Source organism: Amphiprion ocellaris, chromosome 12 (assembly GCF_022539595.1).
Source record: "Amphiprion ocellaris isolate individual 3 ecotype Okinawa chromosome 12, ASM2253959v1, whole genome shotgun sequence".
NCBI classification, from domain to species: Eukaryota; Metazoa; Chordata; class Actinopteri; family Pomacentridae; genus Amphiprion; species Amphiprion ocellaris.
In genome coordinates, this window is record NC_072777.1 from 14,283,239 (window position 1) to 14,305,927 (window position 22,689).

Consider the following 22,689-nt stretch of genomic DNA (forward strand, 5'->3'; position numbering starts at 1 on the left):
AACAAAACACACACACACACATACACAAACATACACACACGCACGCACGCACGCACGCACGCACGCACGCACGCACACACACACACACACACACCTACACACACCTATATGTGTGTGTGTGTGTGTCTTATTGCTTTTCTACTTTTTCAGCCATGCATTTCATTTGCCTTTTGGATTTTTCTGAGCAATATGTTGCACAAGATTTTCATTTCAATAGTAATACAGTTTTATCTGATCTTTTCAATTGCTAAGCAGCCACATGTTACTGGTTTTCAACTTGCTAAGTCAACTTAGAGTTTCTGAACTTAGTTGTGAGCTCAAATAAAGAGGCGGCCAGCAGACTGCAGCATAAAACAGGACACTTGGTACCACAGACTGATAAAACATCTGCAGCATCTTACTGCAGATGTCTAATGATCGGAGCCTTCTGAGGCAAAAGAGGCTCTGCCCCTATTTGTAGATGAGGTCAATGTTTTTAGACCAGTCCAACTTATTATCCAGGTGTCTCTATCAAGTCTCTATATGTGTGTTGTCTTCATGTATCTTGACAACTTTGTGTCCAGTCCACTTCAAACTCAACAGGTTTGTCGCTGAGCATTAGAGGAAGTGCAGCATCGAATTTGAGGTCAATTGAAATGTTTTTGGGCTCGTTTTGGGGCCCATAGCTTTGCCTTTGGTTGCCAGTAGGTGGTGCATTATTTGGTAGGCAAAAACATGAAAATTCCATTGGTGTATGATGTCATAATTTGATGCCATTACATGTTTGATGACATCATACATATGATGACATCACAATGATGTCCAACCCTTTCCAAAAGTATAAAAAGGTTGAACAAATCGGAGATTGGTCATTCTCGGATTCCCATCCAGCGATTTACTTAGGATTTACTGAGTATTCAACCACAGGATTCGCGAGACCGAACGACCAACTGTAGACAAAGAACCTTGTTTGAGACAGAAACTCAACCTGCTGAGTAATATTTTTGTGGAATTTATTTGATTGGCATCACCTTTGCTTTGACGGTACAATGCCAGGAAAGAAGAAGAAAAACATCAACGACAAAGGTTGTGGCTCTGACCAGGACAAAAGTAGCAAGCTAGAAGATCTTCTGGAGAACCCAAGAGGAGATTTGCTGGAGGCCAACGAACAGCCCGACCAGCCGTTGGACGAGGCCCCAGAACTAGCAAACCAAAACACTCCCAAGATGGGGGAAGTGAAAAAGCTACATGAACTGGAGCAGAGGTGCAAAAACCTCCAGGCAGAGAAAGTCCTTCTGACAAAGGGCATGAAACAAATGGAGGAGAAAGTCAGAGATCTCCAGCTTGAAAATCAAGAGCTGGAGCTGAAAAAGGAATTGGCTGAAGAGGAATTGTGGGCTCTGCAGAAAATGAAAAAATGAAAATCTACAGACAAAAAAACTGGATCTGGAAGCTAAAAATGATGATCTCCAGTTGGTAAGTAACGCTAAGAAGCCGCAGAAGAAGAGATTCTTCTGCTGTTTCAAGAACGAGAGAGGAGGAGAAAATGGTAAAAAAAAGTAAAGAAAGAGAAGAGGAAGAAGGTGGGTTGCTGGAGCTGGGTGTTCTAAACTTCCTTTCTCCAACTTCTTACCAAATGGAAGCTAAAAATGATGATCTCCAGTTGGTAAGTAATGCTAAGAAACAGCAGAAGAAGAGATTCTTCTGCTGTTTCAAGAGCGAGAGAGGAGGAGAAAATGGTAAAAAAAAGTAAAGAAAGAGAAGAGGAAGAAGGTGGGTTGCTGGAGCTGGATGTTCTAAACTTCCTTTCTCCAACTTCTTACCAAATGGAAGCTAAAAATGATGATCTCCAGTTGGTAAGTAACGCTAAGAAACAGCAGAAAAAGAGATTCTTCTGCTGTTTCAAGAGCGAGAGAGGAGGAGAAAATGGTAAAAAAAAAAAGTAAAGAAAGAGAAGAGGAGGAAGGTGGGTTGCTGGAGCTGGATGTTCTAAACTTCCTTTCTCAACTTCTTACCAAAAAATGAAAAAAAAATGAAAATCTTCAGAAAGAAAAACTGGATCTGGAGATTAAAAATGAAAATCTCCAGTTGGTAAGTAACGCTAAGAAACGGCAGAAGAAGAGATTCTTCTGCTGTTTCAAGAGCGAGAGAGGAGGAGAAAATGGTAGAAAAAAAAGTAAAGAAAGAGAAGAGGAAGAAGGTGGGTTGCTGGAGCTGGATGTTCTAAACTTCCTTTCTCCAACTTCTTACCAAAAAATGAAAAAAAAATGAAAATCTCCAGAAAGAAAAACTGGATCTGGAGATTAAAAATGAAAATCTCCAGTTGGTAAGTAACGCTAAGAAATGGCAGAAGAAGAGATTCTTCTGCTGTTTCAAGAGCGAGAGAGGAGGAGAAAATGGTAGAAAAAAAAGTAAAGAAAGAGAAGAGGAAGAAGGTGGGTTGCTGGAGCTGGATGTTGTAAACTTCCTTTCTCCAACTTCTTACCAAATGGAAGCTAAAAATGATGATCTCCAGTTGGTAAGTAACGCTAAGAAACAGCAGAAGAAGAGATTCTTCTGCTGTTTCAAGAACGAGAGAGGAGGAGAAAATGGTAAAAAAAAGTAAAGAAAGAGAAGAGGAAGAAGGTGGGTTGCTGGAGCTGGATGTTCTAAACTTCCTTTCTCCAACTTCTTACCAAATGGAAGCTAAAAATGATGATCTCCAGTTGGTAAGTAATGCTAAGAAACAGCAGAAGAAGAGATTCTTCTGCTGTTTCAAGAGCGAGAGAGGAGGAGAAAATGGTAAAAAAAAAGTAAAGAAAGAGAAGAGGAGAAGGTGGGTTGCTGGAGCTGGATGTTCTAAACTTCCTTTCTCCAACTTCTTACCAAATGGAAGCTAAAAATGATGATCTCCAGTTGGTAAGTAACGCTAAGAAACAGCAGAAGAAGAGATTCTTCTGCTGTTTCAAGAGCGAGAGAGGAGGAGAAAATGGTAGAAAAAAGTAAAGAAAGAGAAGAGGAAGAAGGTGGGTTGCTGGAGCTGGATGTTCTAAACTTCCTTTCTCCAACTTCTTACCAAATGGAAGCTAAAAATGATGATCTCCAGTTGGTAAGTAATGCTAAGAAACAGCAGAAGAAGAGATTCTTCTGCTGTTTCAAGAGCGAGAGAGGAGGAGAAAATGGTAAAAAAAAAGTAAAGAAAGAGAAGAGGAAGAAGGTGGGTTGCTGGAGCTGGATGTTCTAAACTTCCTTTCTCCAACTTCTTACCAAATGGAAGCTAAAAATGATGATCTCCAGTTGGTAAGTAATGCTAAGAAACAGCAGAAGAAGAGATTCTCCGGCTGTTTCAAGAGCGAGAGAGGAGGAGAAAATGGTAAAAAAAAAAAGTAAAGAAAGAGAAGAGGAAGAAGGTGGGTTGCTGGAGCTGGATGTTCTAAACTTCCTTTCTCCAACTTCTTACCAAATGGAAGCTAAAAATGATGATCTCCAGTTGGTAAGTAACGCTAAGAAACAGCAGAAGAAGAGATTCTTCTGCTGTTTCAAGAGAGAGAGAGGAGGAGAAAATGGTAAAAAAAAAAGTAAAGAAAGAGAAGAGGAAGAAGGTGGGTTGCTGGAGCTGGATGTTCTAAACTTCCTTTCTCCAACTTCTTACCAAATGGAAGCTAAAAATGATGATCTCCAGTTGGTAAGTAACGCTAAGAAACAGCAGAAGAAGAGATTCTTCTGCTGTTTCAAGAGCGAGAGAGGAGGAGAAAATGGTAGAAAAAAGTAAAGAAAGAGAAGAGGAAGAAGGTGGGTTGCTGGAGCTGGATGTTCTAAACTTCCTTTCTCCAACTTCTTACCAAATGGAAGCTAAAAATGATGATCTCCAGTTGGTAAGTAATGCTAAGAAACAGCAGAAGAAGAGATTCTTCTGCTGTTTCAAGAGCGAGAGAGGAGGAGAAAATGGTAAAAAAAAAGAAAAGAAAGAGAAGAGGAGAAGGTGGGTTGCTGGAGCTGGATGTTCTAAACTTCCTTTCTCCAACTTCTTACCAAATGGAAGCTAAAAATGATGATCTCCAGTTGGTAAGTAACGCTAAGAAACAGCAGAAGAAGAGATTCTTCTGCTGTTTCAAGAGCGAGAGAGGAGGAGAAAATGGTAGAAAAAAGTAAAGAAAGAGAAGAGGAAGAAGGTGGGTTGCTGGAGCTGGATGTTCTAAACTTCCTTTCTCCAACTTCTTACCAAATGGAAGCTAAAAATGATGATCTCCAGTTGGTAAGTAATGCTAAGAAACAGCAGAAGAAGAGATTCTTCGGCTGTTTCAAGAGCGAGAGAGGAGGAGAAAATGGTAAAAAAAAGTAAAGAAAGAGAAGAGGAAGACGGTGGGTTGCTGGAGCTGGATGTTCTAAACTTCCTTTCTCCAACTTCTTACCAAATGGAAGCTAAAAATGATGATCTCCAGTTGGTAAGTAACGCTAAGAAACAGCAGAAGAAGAGATTCTTCTGCTGTTTCAAGAGCGAGAGAGGAGGAGAAAATGGTAAAAAAAAGTAAAGAAAGAGAAGAGGAGAAGGTGGGTTGCTGGAGCTGGATGTTCTAAACTTCCTTTCTCAACTTCTTACCAAAAAATGAAAAAAAAATGAAAATCTTCAGGAAGAAAAACTGGATCTGGAGATTAAAAATGAAAATCTCCAGTTGGTAAGTAACGCTAAGAAACGGCAGAAGAGATTCTTCTGCTGTTTCAAGAGAGAGAGAGGAGGAGAAAATGGTAGAAAAAAAAAGTAAAGAAAGAGAAGAGGAAGAAGGTGGGTTGCTGGAGCTGGATGTTCTAAACTTCCTTTCTCCAACTTCTTACCAAATGGAAGCTAAAAATGATGATCTCCAGTTGGTAAGTAACGCTAAGAAACAGCAGAAGAAGAGATTCTTCTGCTGTTTCAAGAGTGAGAGAGGAGGAGAAAATGGTAAAAAAAGTAAAGAAAGAGAAGAGGAAGAAGGTGGGTTGCTGGAGCTGGATGTTCTAAACTTCCTTTCTCCAACTTCTTACCAAAAAATGAAAAAAAAAATGAAAATCTCCAGAAAGAAAAACTGGATGTGGAGATTAAAAATGAAAGTCTACAGACAGAAAAACTGGATCTAGAAGCTAAAAATGATGATCTCCAGTTGGTAAGTAACGCTAAGAAACGGCAGAAGAAGAAATTCTTCTGCTGTTTCAAGAGCGAGAGAGGAGGAGAAAATGGTAGGAAAAAAAGTAAAGAAAGAGAAGAGGAAGAAGGTGGGTTGCTGGAGCTGGATGTTCTAAACTTCCTTTCTCCAACTTCTTACCAAATGGAAGCTAAAAATGATGATCTCCAGTTGGTAAGTAACGCTAAGAAACAGCAGAAGAAGAGATTCTTCTGCTGTTTCAAGAGCGAGAGAGGAGGAGAAAATGGTAAAAAAAAAAAAGTAAAGAAAGAGAAGAGGAAGAAGGTGGGTTGCTGGAGCTGGATTTTCTAAACTTCCTTTCTCCAACTTCTTACCAAAAAATGAAAAAAAAAATGAAAATCTCCAGAAAGAAAAACTGGATCTGGAGATTAAAAATGAAAATCTCCAGTTGGTAAGTAACGCTAAGAAACAGCAGAAGAGGAGATTCTTCTGCTGTTTCAAGAGCGAGAGAGGAGGAGAAAATGGTAGAAAAAAAAGTAAAGAAAGAGAAGAGGAAGAAGGTGGGTTGCTGGAGCTGGATGTTCTAAACTTCCTTTCTCCAACTTCTTACCAAATGGAAGCTAAAAATGATGATCTCCAGTTGGTAAGTAACGCTAAGAAACAGCAGAAGAAGAGATTCTTCTGCTGTTTCAAGAGTGAGAGAGGAGGAGAAAATGGTAAAAAAAAAAGTAAAGAAAGAGAAGAGGAAGAAGGTGGGTTGCTGGAGCTGGATGTTCTAAACTTCCTTTCTCCAACTTCTTACCAAAAAATGAAAAAAAAAAAAAAATGAAAATCTCCAGAAAGAAAACCTGGATGGGGAGATTAAAAATGAAAGTCTACAGACAGAAAAACTGGATCTAGAAGCTAAAAATGATGATCTCCAGTTGGTAAGTAACGCTAAGAAACGGCAGAAGAAGAGATTCTTCTGCTGTTTCAAGAGCGAGAGAGGAGGAGAAAATGGTAGAAAAAAAAGTAAAGAAAGAGAAGAGGAAGAAGGTGGGTTGCTGGAGCTGGATTTTCTAAGCTTCCTTTCTCCAACTTCTTACCAAATGGAAGCTAAAAATGATGATCTCCAGTTGGTAAGTAACGCTAAGAAACAGCAGAAGAGGAGATTCTTCTGCTGTTTCAAGAGCGAGAGAGGAGGAGAAAATGGTAAAAAAAAAGTAAAGAAAGAGAAGAGGAAGAAGGTGGGTTGCTGGAGCTGGATGTTCTAAACTTCCTTTCTCCAACTTCTTACCAAAAAATGAAAAAAAAAAATGAAAATCTCCAGAAAGAAAAACTGGATCTGGAGATTAAAAATGAAAATCTCCAGTTGGTAAGTAACGCTAAGAAACGGCAGAAGAAGAGATTCTTCTGCTGTTTCAAGAGCGAGAGAGGAGGAGAAAATGGTAGAAAAAAAAGTAAAGAAAGAGAAGAGGAGGAAGGTGGGTTGCTGGAGCTGGATGTTCTAAACTTCCTTTCTCCAACTTCTTACCAAAAAATGAAAATCTCCAGAAAGAAAAACTGGATGTGGAGATTAAAAATGAAAATCTCCAGAAAGACAAACTGGATCTGGAGATTAAAAATGAAAATCTCCAGAAAGAAAAACTGGATCTGGAGATTAAAAATGAAAATCTCCAGTTGGTAAGTAACGCTAAGAAACGGCAGAAGAAGAGATTCTTCTGCTGTTTCAAGAGCGAGAGAGGAGGAGAAAATGGTAGAAAAAAAAGTAAAGAAAGAGAAGAGGAGGAAGGTGGGTTGCTGGAGCTGGATGTTCTAAACTTCCTTTCTCCAACTTCTTACCAAAAAATGAAAATCTCCAGAAAGAAAAACTGGATGTGGAGATTAAAAATGAAAATCTCCAGAAAGACAAACTGGATCTGGAGATTAAAAATGAAAATCTCCAGAAAGAAAAACTGGATCTGGAGATTAAAAATGAAAATCTACAGACAGAAAAACTGGATCTGGAAGCTAAAAATGATGATCTCCAGTTGGTAAGTAACGCTAAGAAACAGCAGAAGAAGAGATTCTCCTGCTGTTTCAAGAGCGAGAGAGGAGGAGAAAATGGTAAAAAAAAAGTAAAGAAAGAGAAGAGGAAGAAGGTGGGTTGCTGGAGCTGGATGTTCTAAACTTCCTTTCTCCAACTTCCTACCAACTTCCTACCATCTTTCTCCCATTTTCCCCCTTTCTCACCCCTTTCTCACCCCTGTGTTCTCCCTCTGTCCTCTCTCTGTCCTCCCTCTGTCCTCCCTCTATTCTCCCTCTGTCCTCCCTCTATCCTCCTTCTTTCCTCCCTCTATCCTAAGGGCAGCACAGTGGCTCAGCGTTCAGCGCTGCAGCCTCACAGAAACACTTCTTCATGTTTCTGTGGGGAGTTGTGTGTTTTCTTCCCGTGCTTGCGTGGGTTTTCCCCGGGATGCTCCGGTTTCCTCCCACAACACAAAAAAACACAGATTAGGCTAATTGGATTCTCTAAATTGTCCTCTAATTCCAAAAACAGAAGGAGAGGACGACCAAATTTAAAAGATACAAAATACATCCAAATTGGTCAAATAAACTAAACTAAAATGTGTATTTCTGCATGTGTCTGCCTCTATGGTTAAATAGAACCATGTTGCTGTTGTACAAACCGGAGATTCTGAATCAAACAGGACTGAAGGTTTCAGTTTTAATTGTTTATGTTGTGTATATGATGTGACTCAAATCCATGTTGTGTTCTTCTAATGAAGTGTTGAAGATGTTAAACTGTTAAAAACTAGTTTTCACTCTATTTTTAAAAACAACTTACTGTTATTTTGTAGATCTGCTTAAATCAGACATAATAACTAGTAGAATCTCTGTAAATATCCATTTACATGTTAACAATAACTAACAGTTCAAAATGGTAAATAATTGATATATCCAAAATCTGTGTTTTCATAGATGGTAAAAAAGTTCATTCTTTTACTAGCTTTAACTATAAAATGACACTATTTTCACTTTATATTTCAGAAAAAAATGTTATTTTACACATTTTTACTGTCATTTTAAAGAAAAATTCTGTATATTAAGGTTTGAAAAATAATGAATAGTTTCCTAACAAAACTGTACATAATGTCAACAACAAAATCTGTATTTAAAATAATGTAATTTATTCTTTTTGCAGTGTTTATAATATATGAATGAAATATTCATAATATTTAATAGCATATCTCCACTATTAACAGGCATTAGTCATTAGTGTCAATAAAAGTTACATTGACATTATTTTCACTTTATATATATATGTATACACACACACACACACACACACACACACACACACACACACACACACACACACACACACACACACACACACACACACACACACACACACACACACACACACACACACACACCAGCAAAGGAAAAAGTGATGTGATTGTCATGATTTTCACTGATATTTTAGAGAACAATATTATAATACTCAAAAGCTGCAGCCTCAATATTTATTATAAATGATTAATGACACAATCTGAGAGGTGTGTGCAATTTGATAATTCAAAAATTGCTGTGACAACATCTGAGCCACAACAGCAAAATAAAACTGGCAGCTGTGTGTCACTTTTATTTCCCTACTAAACTACAGCACAGCAAAGGTTTCTGCTGTATTAAGCAATAATACCTTGGATAATCCTTTAAAGTAGTTTTTGAGAAAAACACCCTGAAGTGTTTAATTTTCAAGACTTCTGGCTAGTTTGATACAGCAAATCCAGGTTAGGGTATATTGCTGAAATAAGCCTGGGGTATGGAAAGTAGCTTCATTGCATAATGTTTCAGGTCAGGCTAATATTATCATCATACATCATGTTCTATAGGAGCTGGAAAAGGCTGTGACAAGGCCCTGGGGCCAAGCTGTCTTATTTACTGATGGAAGTGGGTCTGCTGGAGCAGCCAACTAAAACCTATTTACTCTTCTATAGCACAGACATGAGGGATGGATAGAGAGAGTGAAAGACTAACATGGAGAGTTGAACAGGCTAATCTAATGATTAGTATTCACACAGCAGCTTTCCTTCCTCTTTCTACATTTACGTCTAATAAATTCCAGTAATGAAACAGTAGATGGAATTTACACAAAGCTGATTGAATTTCCTCATTAAACAAAAGAAGGCAATCATTAAAAATGAGCTTGTAAATCTTCCTCACCGTGTAATGAAATAGATTTTGCAGGGATTTTGACATGCTTTCTTTGAGGTTTCCAGGGCAAAGACTGAAGTTATTTATTTCATTGCAAGAAAGCATCCAATCTTGTAGGACAGTTAATACATGCAATTATTGTCAGATTTAAATTTCCAGAACTAAATGTAGGTTGACACCAAATTTGTACCTTCTCAGACGGGGCATTTCTACAATTACAGCAGAAAAAGTTGTTCTGCATTACAAGAGTAACCTGACGATTGGTGTTCTATCGGTAAAGCTCAAAATGGTTCTCAAGAAAAACCAAAAGTTGGTAGACAAAAGTGAGGCTGTACTTTAGAGGAGTCACCTGGCTGACCAACGACCATGACGTCATCCTTGTTAATTACAACTTAGCTAAATGCTCAAAGTGATGCCATCTATGTGAGTGGAACATGAGAAGAAACCCAAACATTAAGACTCAAAATCTTGACACAGAGATCTAATACCCCAAAATTAGATATCTAGCATGAATTCTGTTTTCTTATCTAATACAGTGGATTGTCCAACATCAAACTGCAGTAAGGATTTGTGTGAAACTGCTACAACTAGAAGCAAAACTAAGCCAGAGCTTCTTCATCCTATAAACTTTGCATAAAACTGTGCACAACAATAACCAGAGTCAAGCCCCCCAAGACCTGTGACTGTCATCTAACACTCAGTACTTTTCTGTGAATGAAGAACTGAATTGTTGTAATGTGAATCAGATTCTGTGTAGATGGGACCCAGACTGAGGTAGCACAAAAATCTCCAGTCCCCCTGAGCTAATCACAGCATTTTAGCATCATGAAGCTCCTTGTTTTGGTTTCAGTGGCCCTCGATACTATTGTTTAAATTTAGATCAATCTCACCAGTCTTAGTGCTGTTTCAGCTAGCAGGGAGCAGTTCTGTCCTACCTGCCCATCACAGCAACAGCAGAAACACAAAGTTCACAATTAGCTATCACAACTTAGCCACTGAGGAGCCAGCTCTTCTCCAGACTCAGATGGAACACAGCTAAAAGGAGTTTATATTAGCACTGACGTGGCCAGTTGGCCACAAACGCATGTCTATTGGATATTTAAATGGTTTAATAGGATGCACAGTGCAGCATCTTTATAAAGAGATAATGTGTCAGTGTGGCGTTTACAGCTTTCACAGCTGCCTCTGAGCCAAAATAATCCATGTATACCACTTTAAACATTTTTTGCATTGTCTTTTTTCCTTCCGCTCCGATGACAGATCCACTTCACTTTTTTCTTAAGTATAGGAAGTGCTTTTGAAATTATGTTGGAAATGCATTGTTGTTACAGAGGAGGGAAAAAAACTCTTAAAATATCAGTGTTTCCTACCCTACTGGTTTCAGTGACACAGGCGTGCACCAAACCAGATCAAGTAGGTGAGTGTAATATAGTGCCAGCTTATCAGCAGCTACCTCCTTCACACGTGAATGCCATCTTATCAAAAGCTGAGATGGCACTACACTAAACAGATACATACATCACCCACTGATATGCACACCAACAAAGACACAGCTCTCATCTGGAGCTAAAGGTATCTGAACACATATTCTCACTGAGAATTTAATTAGGTCAAGAGGAAGATATCTTAACAGACAAAAAATCCAATCCCCACTCCTGTTCATCCAATCAGTGAGAATAAATTAAAGAATTCACAACATGTACAAACACAGAGAGTGCATACAGAGACACTAATTATGAACATTTAAACATGGTTTAATTTTGCAGTGGGCCATGAGCTCTTGTCTATTTTACTTTCATGTGTGTCTGAATGGAAACTGTGAGCTTCAAAAATATCAACAAAATCCCCAAAATTTCAGTTTGAGGACTTCTTTTCACAAATGAACCAATCAAACCCTAAATGGTTTTTCTCCATGCTTCGTTGATCCCTTTATCTCCTCACACAATTAGGAAGAAATCACACTGCAGATTAAATGTGATCGTGGTATTACAGTTTGAATAAGTTGCATTGATCCGCTGCCATTGGCAATTGTGCTGTCATGGCAGATCTGTGTGATCATCTGTTTGCAGCTTCACATTTACAGAGTCCAGCTTTTAAACCAACAATCTCAGCCAGCTAAACACACTGAGACAACACAAGAAGCAACTGTACTGTGTGTGTGGCTGGGGGGGATAAGAAAAGACTGAGAAAATAAGCAGTTATTCACCTTGTTTTATTTGGCCACAACTGCACTGACATGCACACAACCAGGGAGTGATCACTAGTTCCAGTTTTGACTGAAAGACAGCTCTTGAAGTGCATGTGAGGACACAGGCTGTATGGAATATTTAGAGGTCTAGCAGCATGTTGCGTTACTTCAAAAGTGAAAGGCAGACAGATAATTAAGATTTTCAAAAAGAGTTACAAGCGTGTGAAACAGAAAAAGACAGAAAGACAGAAGAAGATGCCCCACATCACCACTCTCATTAACAGCCTAGACACTGACAACTGGCAAGAAGCACAAACAGAATATAAATATATGATAAAGTTGACATTTAGAGGCATGCGTAGATGGATGACTCTAACTGACGGCCAATTTGGCTGCTAATCTAAAGGCCAAGGCTGCTGGTGGCAGGGACAAGAGATCAATCGTGCGTGTGTGTGTGTGTGTGTGTGTGTATGGTCTCTCACTCACCAAATAGATTGCTTGAGTGGCCTTGCTTGGAGACGGGCCTGAGCTCATTGGAACCCCAGGCGTAGCGCCTGTAGCTGTCCCATGCGTGTTTCATCATCTGACAGGAGGGAGGGAGCAGAGGGGGAGGGAGAGGGAGGACAAGATGATAAGAAATGAAGAGAGTTAAAGAGGACAATCAACTTTGAGCTGTAACAACAGAGAATAAAGTCATTTCAATACAACGACGAGGTTGTATTTCAGAGTCCAAGCCACAGTGGATTTATAAGGCTGCTAGGGTCGTTGAAAAGTTTATAAAAATTCTAATATTGATAAAGCGGTCTGTGTCTCATATACATACACACACACACACACACACACACACACACACACATATATATACGTATATATATACGTATATATATACGTATATATACATATATATATATATATATATATACATACATACATATATATATATATATATATATATATATATATATATATATATATATATATATATATATATATATATATATATATACATATATATATATATATATTTCAAAATTAACATTACATGCACAAATGTATACTAAAAGACTCCTAAACTTCTACAGAATTACAAAGGTACATAATTTTGAAAAATAAATGATTGATGCTACCTTGGAGACACAACATGTAATGCAACAAGTTTCTAAATATATATTGTGGACTTTAGTGGCATTTCTCATCAGCCAGCATACAAATCAATGTAGGGTTGCAACTAACAACTGGTCAGGATAATGTGCCAGTTCTTTTATCAAATAATCAATGCTGGAATACATTTAAAAAAAACACAGATGACATTTTTCCCAAAGACCAGACTGACACACTGAAATGTCTCATTTTATTTGACCAACGATTCAAAGCATTTCAGTTTAATATCGCTGAAGGGTGAGTAAAATAGCAATTATTCTAAATGTCTGAAATTTGGAACAGAAGAACTTCTGGCATTTTTTATTTACTATTTTTACACAGTGAAGCCCAAAACCTGACACTGGTGTTGAAGACATGTTATCTTGAAAAGAACACAAACACATTTTATCAGAGCTACAAACTGTAAAAACAGAGAGAATCTGAACCCTTAGTGTTGTTTGTCAGTGACTTAATGTTGTTTGTTATGATATTTGAGGACAGGTCTCTCTTCAGAATAAGACCCCGTGTCTCAATGAGACTACCTGTACAAATAGAGATTAAATAAAAATAAATAAATTTCTGCAAAAATTTTTTAATCTCCAGATCCAGTTTTTCTGCAATAAATACTGAGAGGAATTCAACTTGCCAGCCACAAAGCCCGAAACAAAGCCATGTGAGGTCTTAATTCCCTTCACAACAAAATTTCTTCAAATAAAATAATCAAGAACAGTCAGTAATATAATATCACCATCATGCATTTTTAATTTGCTATCACTGTTATGTGAACTGAATGTCAAGACATCCACAGATGGAAAAGGTTCTGCCTCTGAGTCACGTTGGCTTTGGCTGCACAGTCACTGTATCTAACCACCTGAAGTCTCTGGCTATCTGGGTGCAGTCATCACATCTATTAGTATTCCTCTCACAGTTCATCCCAAGAACTTATCTCATCTTAACAAAAGTTAAAGCTGTTGTCAGTTCTCTAATCCTTTTTTTTACTGTTGTAACATCCACAGGTTTAATGATGTACTTCCTTTCATATCTAACCATACAAATGAAAAGAGACAATTGGAGCAGACATCCATGTTCAACATCTTTGTTGAAGATGTGAAATTACCCTAATATCCGGATACCACCGTCGGGACCGAATATTCGGATATTCGGGTCCAGCCCTAGTTCACACACATTTCAATGGCTGTGTTCACTTGTTCCATGTAGGCTGTTCCTGCTACCACACTGTATAGAGCACATATATAGAGTGTCTCCCTACACATGCACTATAATGCCATCTTTGTATACCAGGATAGAGGAGTTGAAGAGCTTTGCAATTGCTCCTGGATGATCATATTACTGTACAATGCACCTTTCTCTGGGAACCCATATTCTGTTACAAGCATACTTGCATGTGTATGGACTCATTTGAATGAATGTGTGGTTTGCATGCAGTTACACCCAGCAGTGGTGAATGGCGCAGTTCCTTCTGCTACTGCTGCTGACTCACTGTTCGTAAGCTCACTCAAGGACAGACACTAACTGAGAACAATTGACTGTGATTATTTGTAATGGTGGGTGCAAATGACCAGAGCAGGCACTAAACCAGTAGGTCAGCGAGTCACTCAGTCAGTGTGACTTGTTGCCCAAGAAAACCAGATTTAGCAAACTAAGCCAATAAAGCAGTCACACAACAAGACAGCCATTTAGTAAGTCAGTCAAGCAGGAAACTTGACTGGAAATATGGTTGCAGTATGGCTACACCACCACCCCCATATTACACCTACTGCACATACATAAGTAAGAGCAAGAGAAGCTTCAGGAAAGTTTTATGTTATAATGTAACTCCAAGAAAAAAACAGCACAGCACAGTGATGGCTGCACAAACCTCGAAAAACTCTAGCTCCAAAAGAAATAACAGCTATATTAGTTAGCCTACAACCCATGGCTGTTTTCATATTAACCCATCTGCTTTTACTGGTCTCAATTAATAATTAATTGTTTGGTCAGAAAAAAAGTTTCTCAAAGCCCAAGGTGTCATCAATCTGACCAACAGTCTAAAATCTATAGATATTCTGTCTAATATTGTAGGATATCAGCAGTAAATTTGGAAACAAAACTTAGGCCATTTCCAGGGAAGTGTGAAGATTTTAAGTTAAAACATGACTTTTAATCAATTACTAAAATAGTTGTTTATTTTTATTTGGCTGGCTAATAGATTACAGATGTGATTCTGGAGAAAGATTGTTGATATTTAGCTTGTTAACATATTTTGCTAAGATAGTTGGCATATGCTAGATTTACTGTCCCTCTTGCTCCTACTGCCCTCTTTACACCACAGACTGTACATAAATTATGGACGTCGCCTGCAGGTCCAAAAAGTGTAGCCAATCTGGAAGTGCCTTAAATCGCATTCTTCTTAACAGCCAGCAGGGGGCGACCCCACTGGTTGTAAAAACAAGTGTGGTTCTATAGAAGTCTATAAGAAAGTGATTCTAATTCACACTTCATCTATTGTCGCAGTACATATTTTCCTGTTAAGTTTATGGTCTCAATCATTAATTTCAAGATTTTCAAAACACAGCACGGTGTTTGTTTTCTAAATTATGGTCCCATTTCTAGTAAAATAGATGATAAAGCAGCTGATGTTTTAGGGCGGGGCTACATTGTGTTACTACCACATTGGTGACAGTGTCAGTTTTAAAAGACCAAAATAGTGACAGCCACATTCCAAACTTGAACCTTCAAAATGGTATTCCACAAACCAATGAGTACTATTGCTGTGGCTACGAAGCGAGAAGCACACAGAACAGACTAATATAATGTTGTGAGGATCAGTCCAAAAACTTTTTCCCATTTACAGAGGCATGGTTATATAAGAACATTAGATTTTTTCCCCCAAAACACACAGAATTGACAGCCAGCAGACTGTCAATTTAATGTTTATTCATCCATTGAGTTCACCACTGAGTCAATGAAATGCTAGAAAATAAAAAAAATGTGCAATGTAGGGTCCCGGAGTCAAGGTGACGTGTTGAAATTGTTTGCTTTGTTCACCAAATCCCAGAGGTTTGATTTACACCCATACAAACAAAAAGCTGAAATTCTTAAAATTTGAACCGTGAAAATGTCATTGCTTGATATTGAATTCCACAAAAAAGATCAGAGTTGATTAACTTCAACATCAGTTCACTGCTACAGCACTAGTACGTGAAAATCCCTTCTAGTTACGGGCATTTTCTAATGACTGGCAGTTGCTCTGGGCTTCTGAAAAAGATGAGGACCTTGTAAGTCTGCTCGATAGAATGAAATTTAATAACTGCTTCAGGGTCATAGCATTAAAGTATGAAAGATGGAAAACTGGTAAGGAAAGTATGGCCTGTAAAATACTTGGATCTAATCATGGATTTAAGTTTTGGCTGAACTTTGATCATTTCAGTTTGCAATAGTGACAGTGTTTCCTGTATGTCATATGTTGCTCACTGAAAATTTCCCAAAAAACTGAACTATTTCCTGCAAGCATCTGCAATTAAAGTAAAACCTAATACAAAAAGGAATAAAAATCTGTGCATTTATTCTTTCGTTCATATTATGAGGATGACTGACACTCTTTCAATAAGTCCCCTGCAGGTTACATCACGCAAACTCAAGAGGCTTGTGCATGAATAGCCTCTGATTTGAAGCTTTCTCACAGACCTAGTTATTTAGACAGCACTGCATGAAAGAATATGCCATACTACACTAGCGAGGAATAGAGGGAGCATAATTAGCGTGGTTACCTGTCATCCACTGTGCTCCATCTGCAACTGTCACTGATGTACATATAATTACAACATAGGCTCATTCAGACATACTATAGTCTAACTAAAGACGTAAGACAATTCTGGCTGTTGTAATTCAAATATATTACAAACATATTTAGTTTTAAACATGCAATCCTCAAGTCTGCAAAGGATGGCTTCTTTTAATTTTGAAGTTTAAATTTCAGCTTCAACACAGACGCTCATAAACATGATCGTATGTGTGATATTTATTTTACCTTTCAACTCGTTTGACCATTCATTGATAAACCGTCTGTGGTCTGAAATAAAAAATACTGCTATCTATCAATCTATCCCACTTGCTCTTCTTTCAACCATATGTACACACACAAACAGAACAAATGGCACTTGATTTGCATAACAACTCCCACACACATCAAAATGACCGCCAGCGATAGCCGTCCTCAAATTTAAACCCACTAATTAGGACTAGTGAACCTGCTAATTACTGTTACTATATACATGTCACATTAAGAGATCTACTTCATTACACTTGTTCCACTCCACATTCTGCTCTGCAACACATGAGGAGTTCTACAACTGATCCAAGTATGACAAGATCAAAATGGCAAAATGGTAGTCTTCATGGAAACACAGAAGAAAGTAACAAAGTATTTACATTCTAAACAAGCACTGAAAATCCTAAATTCTGGATTTTATAATCCAGAATTTAGGATTTTATAAATGATATTTGAGCCATTAACATTCTTTCCTTTTTATTTGTTTTACTAAAGTCTTCAATATCAGAACTGGGGTAATTATCAAAGTGAATGCTAACTTGTTGGCAAATAGCATCACTTCTCAAATGTTAGCATACAGTCTATTACTTAATATATAGCATGTGTATCAACCATTAGGAGTGACTAGGGATCGACCAATTACTTTTTGACAATTATCAGTACTGTAGGATGATCTGGCTACACCTCATTAGCATTATTCTATAGGGAGAAAAATTTCACCCGGTAGGTTGCTAGCATGCAAATTGTTATTGTTTCCTATTGCTAAGGGGATTTTGAAAATGATTACATTCAGATAGCGGACGGGGAGAAGAAAATCACATGAATTGCAGAGGAAATGGCAGGCTCATACCCACAATCTACATCTATTGAGTCTTACAAATCAATTCCCAATAACATGAATAAATTTAAAGATGCACTAGTTTGGCGCTGATGCATCCACTTCTCTCTGTCGTCTCAAGTAATGTCCCGCCTACAGCGTTCTCTGATGGACACACATCACAAGTGACAGCCTATCAGCACAAACAGATAAATGTTAAAAGGCTATCTTTTATTTGAACATATGTGAAACATAAATTAAATCACTTTAGGAAGTTTTATTGTATGAGTTTGCGTTCCACTAAATTTGAACACAAAGCTCAGAATGTTCACTTAAAATATATACAGGGTTCATATATTGATTACTGGTCTCCTTGATTACTAATAATCACTCTCAATACGGGCCATGATGAAACCATATTGGTCGACTGCTAGTATTGACACACAATCATTCTGTTTGAATTTATTCCTTATTTGTTGTTTTTTTGTTGTCTGATGCTTGGATTTGATCCAATTAATGATTTGTATCCAACCACTTGGATGTAATTTCCAGTCAATTATGATAGCATGCTATTACCGCGAGTATATGTTGTTTATGTTTACAGCGCCATAGTAAAATGAGCAAGAGGTGTCTTGATTAGATGCCACAGGAACATGACAGTGCCCTTCATCACATGCCCATCGATACCCATTTTATCATCTGCGCACAGTGTATTTACTGCCAGGACGATGTGTACTTGCCCATATTTTTTTTAGCGAGTTGATACAAGAAGAAGCATTCAAACTTTGTCATTATAGCATGACAAAAAAAAACAAAAAAAAACTGGTGGTGTAGGAAAGAAGCAGGGTTACAGTCACTAAGATGTCAGCTAATATAATCTGTGCCTGCAATATGCAACTCAGCTCTGCTAAATTGCTCAGCAGCATCTGAAATATGGAAGCTAATTCTAAAATCTGGTACCTGGTGATTTCCATAAACTGCATTTACAAATAGCACAAAATGACAGTCAGTTAATAGGTAAGTGGTGCTATTCATTGATGTAGTGTGTGCAAATGTACAAGTGGCTCACACAAAACATTCTTCTATCTTATTGGATTTAATGCTCAGGATCCCTATGTGTTGACTCTAATTGGATTAACTGCTTTGGATTTTCAGGGCTGACCACTGTTATTAGGATCCGGTGGCTGAAGCTATTTCAGACGTACAATAGCTCGACGCTAATTGGCTCTCTGTTTAAAATGAATTAGTGTTCTAGGGCACCAACACTGAGTCCAATCTAGCAGTTAGATCTTAAGCACATACGTACCTGTTCTTGTCTCAAGAGTCTGCAGACAGATTACTTTCAACAAAAAGCCTGCGTGAGAAGTGTTGATAAATCACCTTGAGTGAGGAATCACCTCCTTCTTACTCTCACTCTTGAGTTCATTCCTATTCTCCATTGTCTTCCTGCCCCACCTCTCCTTTACGTCTATTGATCTGACTGAACTACCTTTGCTGTGTTCATTGATGACATACAGACATGTCTGCATATCCACAGACACACACTCACACAGCCAGATCCTTGGGTCTCTACACTCGTTTCCTGTCAGCAGGACAAGTAAGGGAGGAAATGTTGTGTTAAAGCATGCCAACACGTATCAGCGTATCAGCAGGGAATAAACACACACTCACAACCATTCACCTGAGGAAATGTAAAAATGAAGGCCAATGCAAGTTGTTGTTGTAATGTGTGAAGTTGAACTTGGTCACTGTTCTTTTCAAAGCATGTAGGCATCAAAACAAAAAACTTGTCTTAAAAAATGTCATTGGCAACTACCATAAATTGCTCAGATTTAAGTTTAACTTCAAAAAATAATCTTCAGAAAAACCCATTTCAAAAACATCATTTACTTTTCCTTACAACTCTTATCATGGCATCTTACAGCTTGCATTTCTGTCATTTCTTATTCTATGAATCTAATTCATAAAACAAGAAAAGTACTCAGAGAGTGCAGTACTCCGCCACGGCTGCTCAGTCATTGTATGATTTCCAATGGATAAGTCCCGATAAGTCTGCAGAGGTGGATTTGTAGGGGGATCGCAATCATGTGATCATCAGCAGGCAGCTGATGTGGCATTTACTTGTTGTCATAGTTACATTGACACCGTGCTGTTACCTCGCAATGATACAGAAATCTTTAACAAATCTGAGGATCCAGACTAGAAGCCGCATCACTGCCAAAATCTAATCAGTTGGTCCTTGTGTCATTTCTGACCTTCCCTGAATTTCATCCAAATCTGTTGGTCCGTTTTTGAGTAATGTTATGCACAGATAAACAAACAAACGCACGCCAATCGTCATGTAACTTCGCCACGTTCCTTGGGGGAGTAATCTGGGAGTACGTAAAGGTCCCATATCTAACTTAATATATAACTCGGTGACGTAAAATAAAAGCTAGGGAAATATGAAGCTGCTTCCTACTGCTTCTTTCAAGATTCAAGAGCTTTTATTTGCCACACATAACATGAAGCTAACATGTTCTTTGACCAACACATTGAAGACTAATGCATTAATCTTGCTGGTATTCAGAGCAAAATATAGAAGAAACCTCTGACCGCAGCTCTCAAGTGATCATGCGATTTATTGTACACTATATAATATACTCAGAGATGGAGGAGCCAATCTGATATCTCACTGTCCCACTGATTTTTTTTTTTTTTTTTTTTATTGAATTTGTGCAAAGCTTTACTCACATTAATTTTACGTAAAATTATACAAAATCTACTTAGAGGAGGAAAATGACTGAAAACAACAGAGAAATACAAACAAAAATAGTGTCAAGGAAAACTGTGGCTGGTAAAAAGGGCACATAAGTGAAAGCAGAAAATATGAGCAACTAAAACATAAAAAGAAAAGTGCTAAACTATCAAATGAGCATTTGCAGCCAATGTGTTATGAGAAAGCAAAAGCTGCTAATAGTAGACATAAACGCTTTTCTGAATAACGTATTGTTTCAGATAAATTATGATTTCTTAAGACACCCATGGAGTTTGCTTACATTTTAGAGCATTTTTACTTTAAAAAGACTATTCTTCCAGTCTCTAATTGTCTTGATATTTTACTGTATTTAAACAATTTCAACATTTATGCTCCATAGTCCTTCAAAAAAAAAAACAAAAAAAAAACACACACCAATAAAGAACAACCGATGAGGACATCAACTCAACTGGGCAAAGGTTTTATCAAAACCAATGCATAATAAAAAATTTCAAAAAAGTAAGATCTATTTGGCAGCTTGACAAATAGCATTTCACTAACACAAAGCGAAATACATTGTAACAGTACAACAATGAGGCCTAACCAAGTGGTTTGCTGCCACAGATGTGCACCAGGCTCCTGAGTCCTCTGAGACCTTGTTTAAATGTCCCCAAAATGAAAACCTGGCATTGATCCAGTGTGTGTACTTCACTGCTGTTTGTACACGCACATTCATGCACACTGAGTGTTGATAGTAAATCATTAACTGCTGTGCAAAGACCTAGGTTTAATGACCCTGTTAGCTCTAGGGTGTCTTAAGTAATCTGTAACTGAGGGAATGTGTGTAAAACAGGAGAGGGGAAAAGGGGATGTGTGTTTGTGAGCTCCCAAGGCGAATGCTGTGTGGTGACAACGAGGCTGAAACCGAACTCCCCGACAGTTTGTGCCTAACGCCCTTGTAACAGGTGGATTGTGCGTAGGCGAGTGAGTGTGTGTGAGTTATCAGGAGAGTCAGCGGCAGAGTAACAGGAAACAGTGCAGCTTGGTAATAGCACGGCTGTTGGGTAGATAAGGCCCTTATAAACATGAACGCAAACACACTTGGGATGCACGATCATAGTCGAAATTATCTTCAAGATTTTTTTTGATAGAGATCACAATTTCTTATCATGATTATTCATTTATTTTAGGGACATAACATATTTATTGCACTTTTACATTTAAACAATCAGATCACTGCTTTCATTTCCATGTTGAGCTACATTCTTGCTGATGTGATGACACCACTTTGACTTTCACGTTGAGCACAGTGTTGCTGTTATGGATATCTAAGTTGACACAGTACAAAGACAGTAACAAAAAGCAACATCATTCCTCTTGGCCTTTGTATTTATCATACTATTGTTTGTGGTGTATTTTCAGGTGGTTGAACAAGTTAGTTGTGTTGCTTTGTGGCACAGACAAGTCTCCTGCATTCTTTGCATATGATTTGTTCTTGTTTAACATCATTTGCACTAAATACTCTCAAACAACAAGTGATGATCTGTTTTGCGGGACTAGGTCTCCATACAAAACAGTCACTCAGATTAATTCAACTGACTTTGGCATGGCTTGGTTTTAAACAACTGTAAGACTGTAAAACAGGAAACATGAATTACTCATCTGTGATGCGCTGTTCCTTCGATAAACAATTAAATCTTTTTTTTAATTCCCCATAATAAATTGTTTGAACTACCCACATTCTGTAAAAAAAAAACCAAACAAACCATGAAGCCAGTAATGACTCAGCTGCATGTAACAGTCAAATGACAAAATTTCGGGGAGTTTTCAGGTGAACAGCAGGCTGTGCTTACACAGAGCAGAAAGAAGACAAGCATGAAAGCTAAATAAAATCTAACTAGTAAAATAGCTGTGGGCACTTGAAAAAATGTTGATTACATGTTTTTTTTTTAAATTTTTGTAAAGTACGTGATCAAATAAATTTAATTTCATTGTATCATCAATGTCATACAGTTCTCTCTAGTTCTAGTCATGGTTTCTTCTGTTTCCATACAGGTGCACAACGTTATATTGCTGTGAAAAATGAGCCCAAAGGGAGTAAGAATCTGACCGGAGCAAAAGAACATCTAGAAATTGCTTGGGGTTTCAGAATGTTAAGTGAGCTTTTGCAGGGCATCAAACTGCAGGAACCATGAACAGAAACCATGTAACTGATAACAATCTGCTATATGCACACAGTATACAGGCACAGACATGAGTTAACCCAGAAATCAGATACCATTTCCTTTTGCTTTCATTTCGTAGGTAGCAATCATGCAATCACACAAAATATGTGACTTCCAGTTGATCTCTGATAAACAATCAGTAACTTTTTTTTCTCCTGTAGATCCACCATCGGCAGGTGCTTACCAGAGCAAATCTTAAGCTTTCATCAAATGGCAAAAATTTGCTTGTAAGCATAATTGCAGTGAAGTATTTCGAAAAAAAACTAAACAAAAA

At 37.9% G+C, this 22,689-nt stretch overlaps 1 protein-coding gene across 1 annotated transcript in view; it reads right to left on the reverse strand.

Moving 5' to 3' along the window:
• Nucleotides 1–22,689, reverse strand: part of man1a1 (mannosidase, alpha, class 1A, member 1) — a 172,004-nt gene that overhangs the window by 121,814 nt on the left and 27,501 nt on the right. Inside the window, exon 2 of the mRNA XM_023265896.3 lies at nucleotides 11,932–12,028. Within this exon, the coding sequence (XP_023121664.1) occupies nucleotides 11,932–12,028 (97 nt within the window). The remainder of the gene's footprint in view (nucleotides 1–11,931; nucleotides 12,029–22,689) is intronic.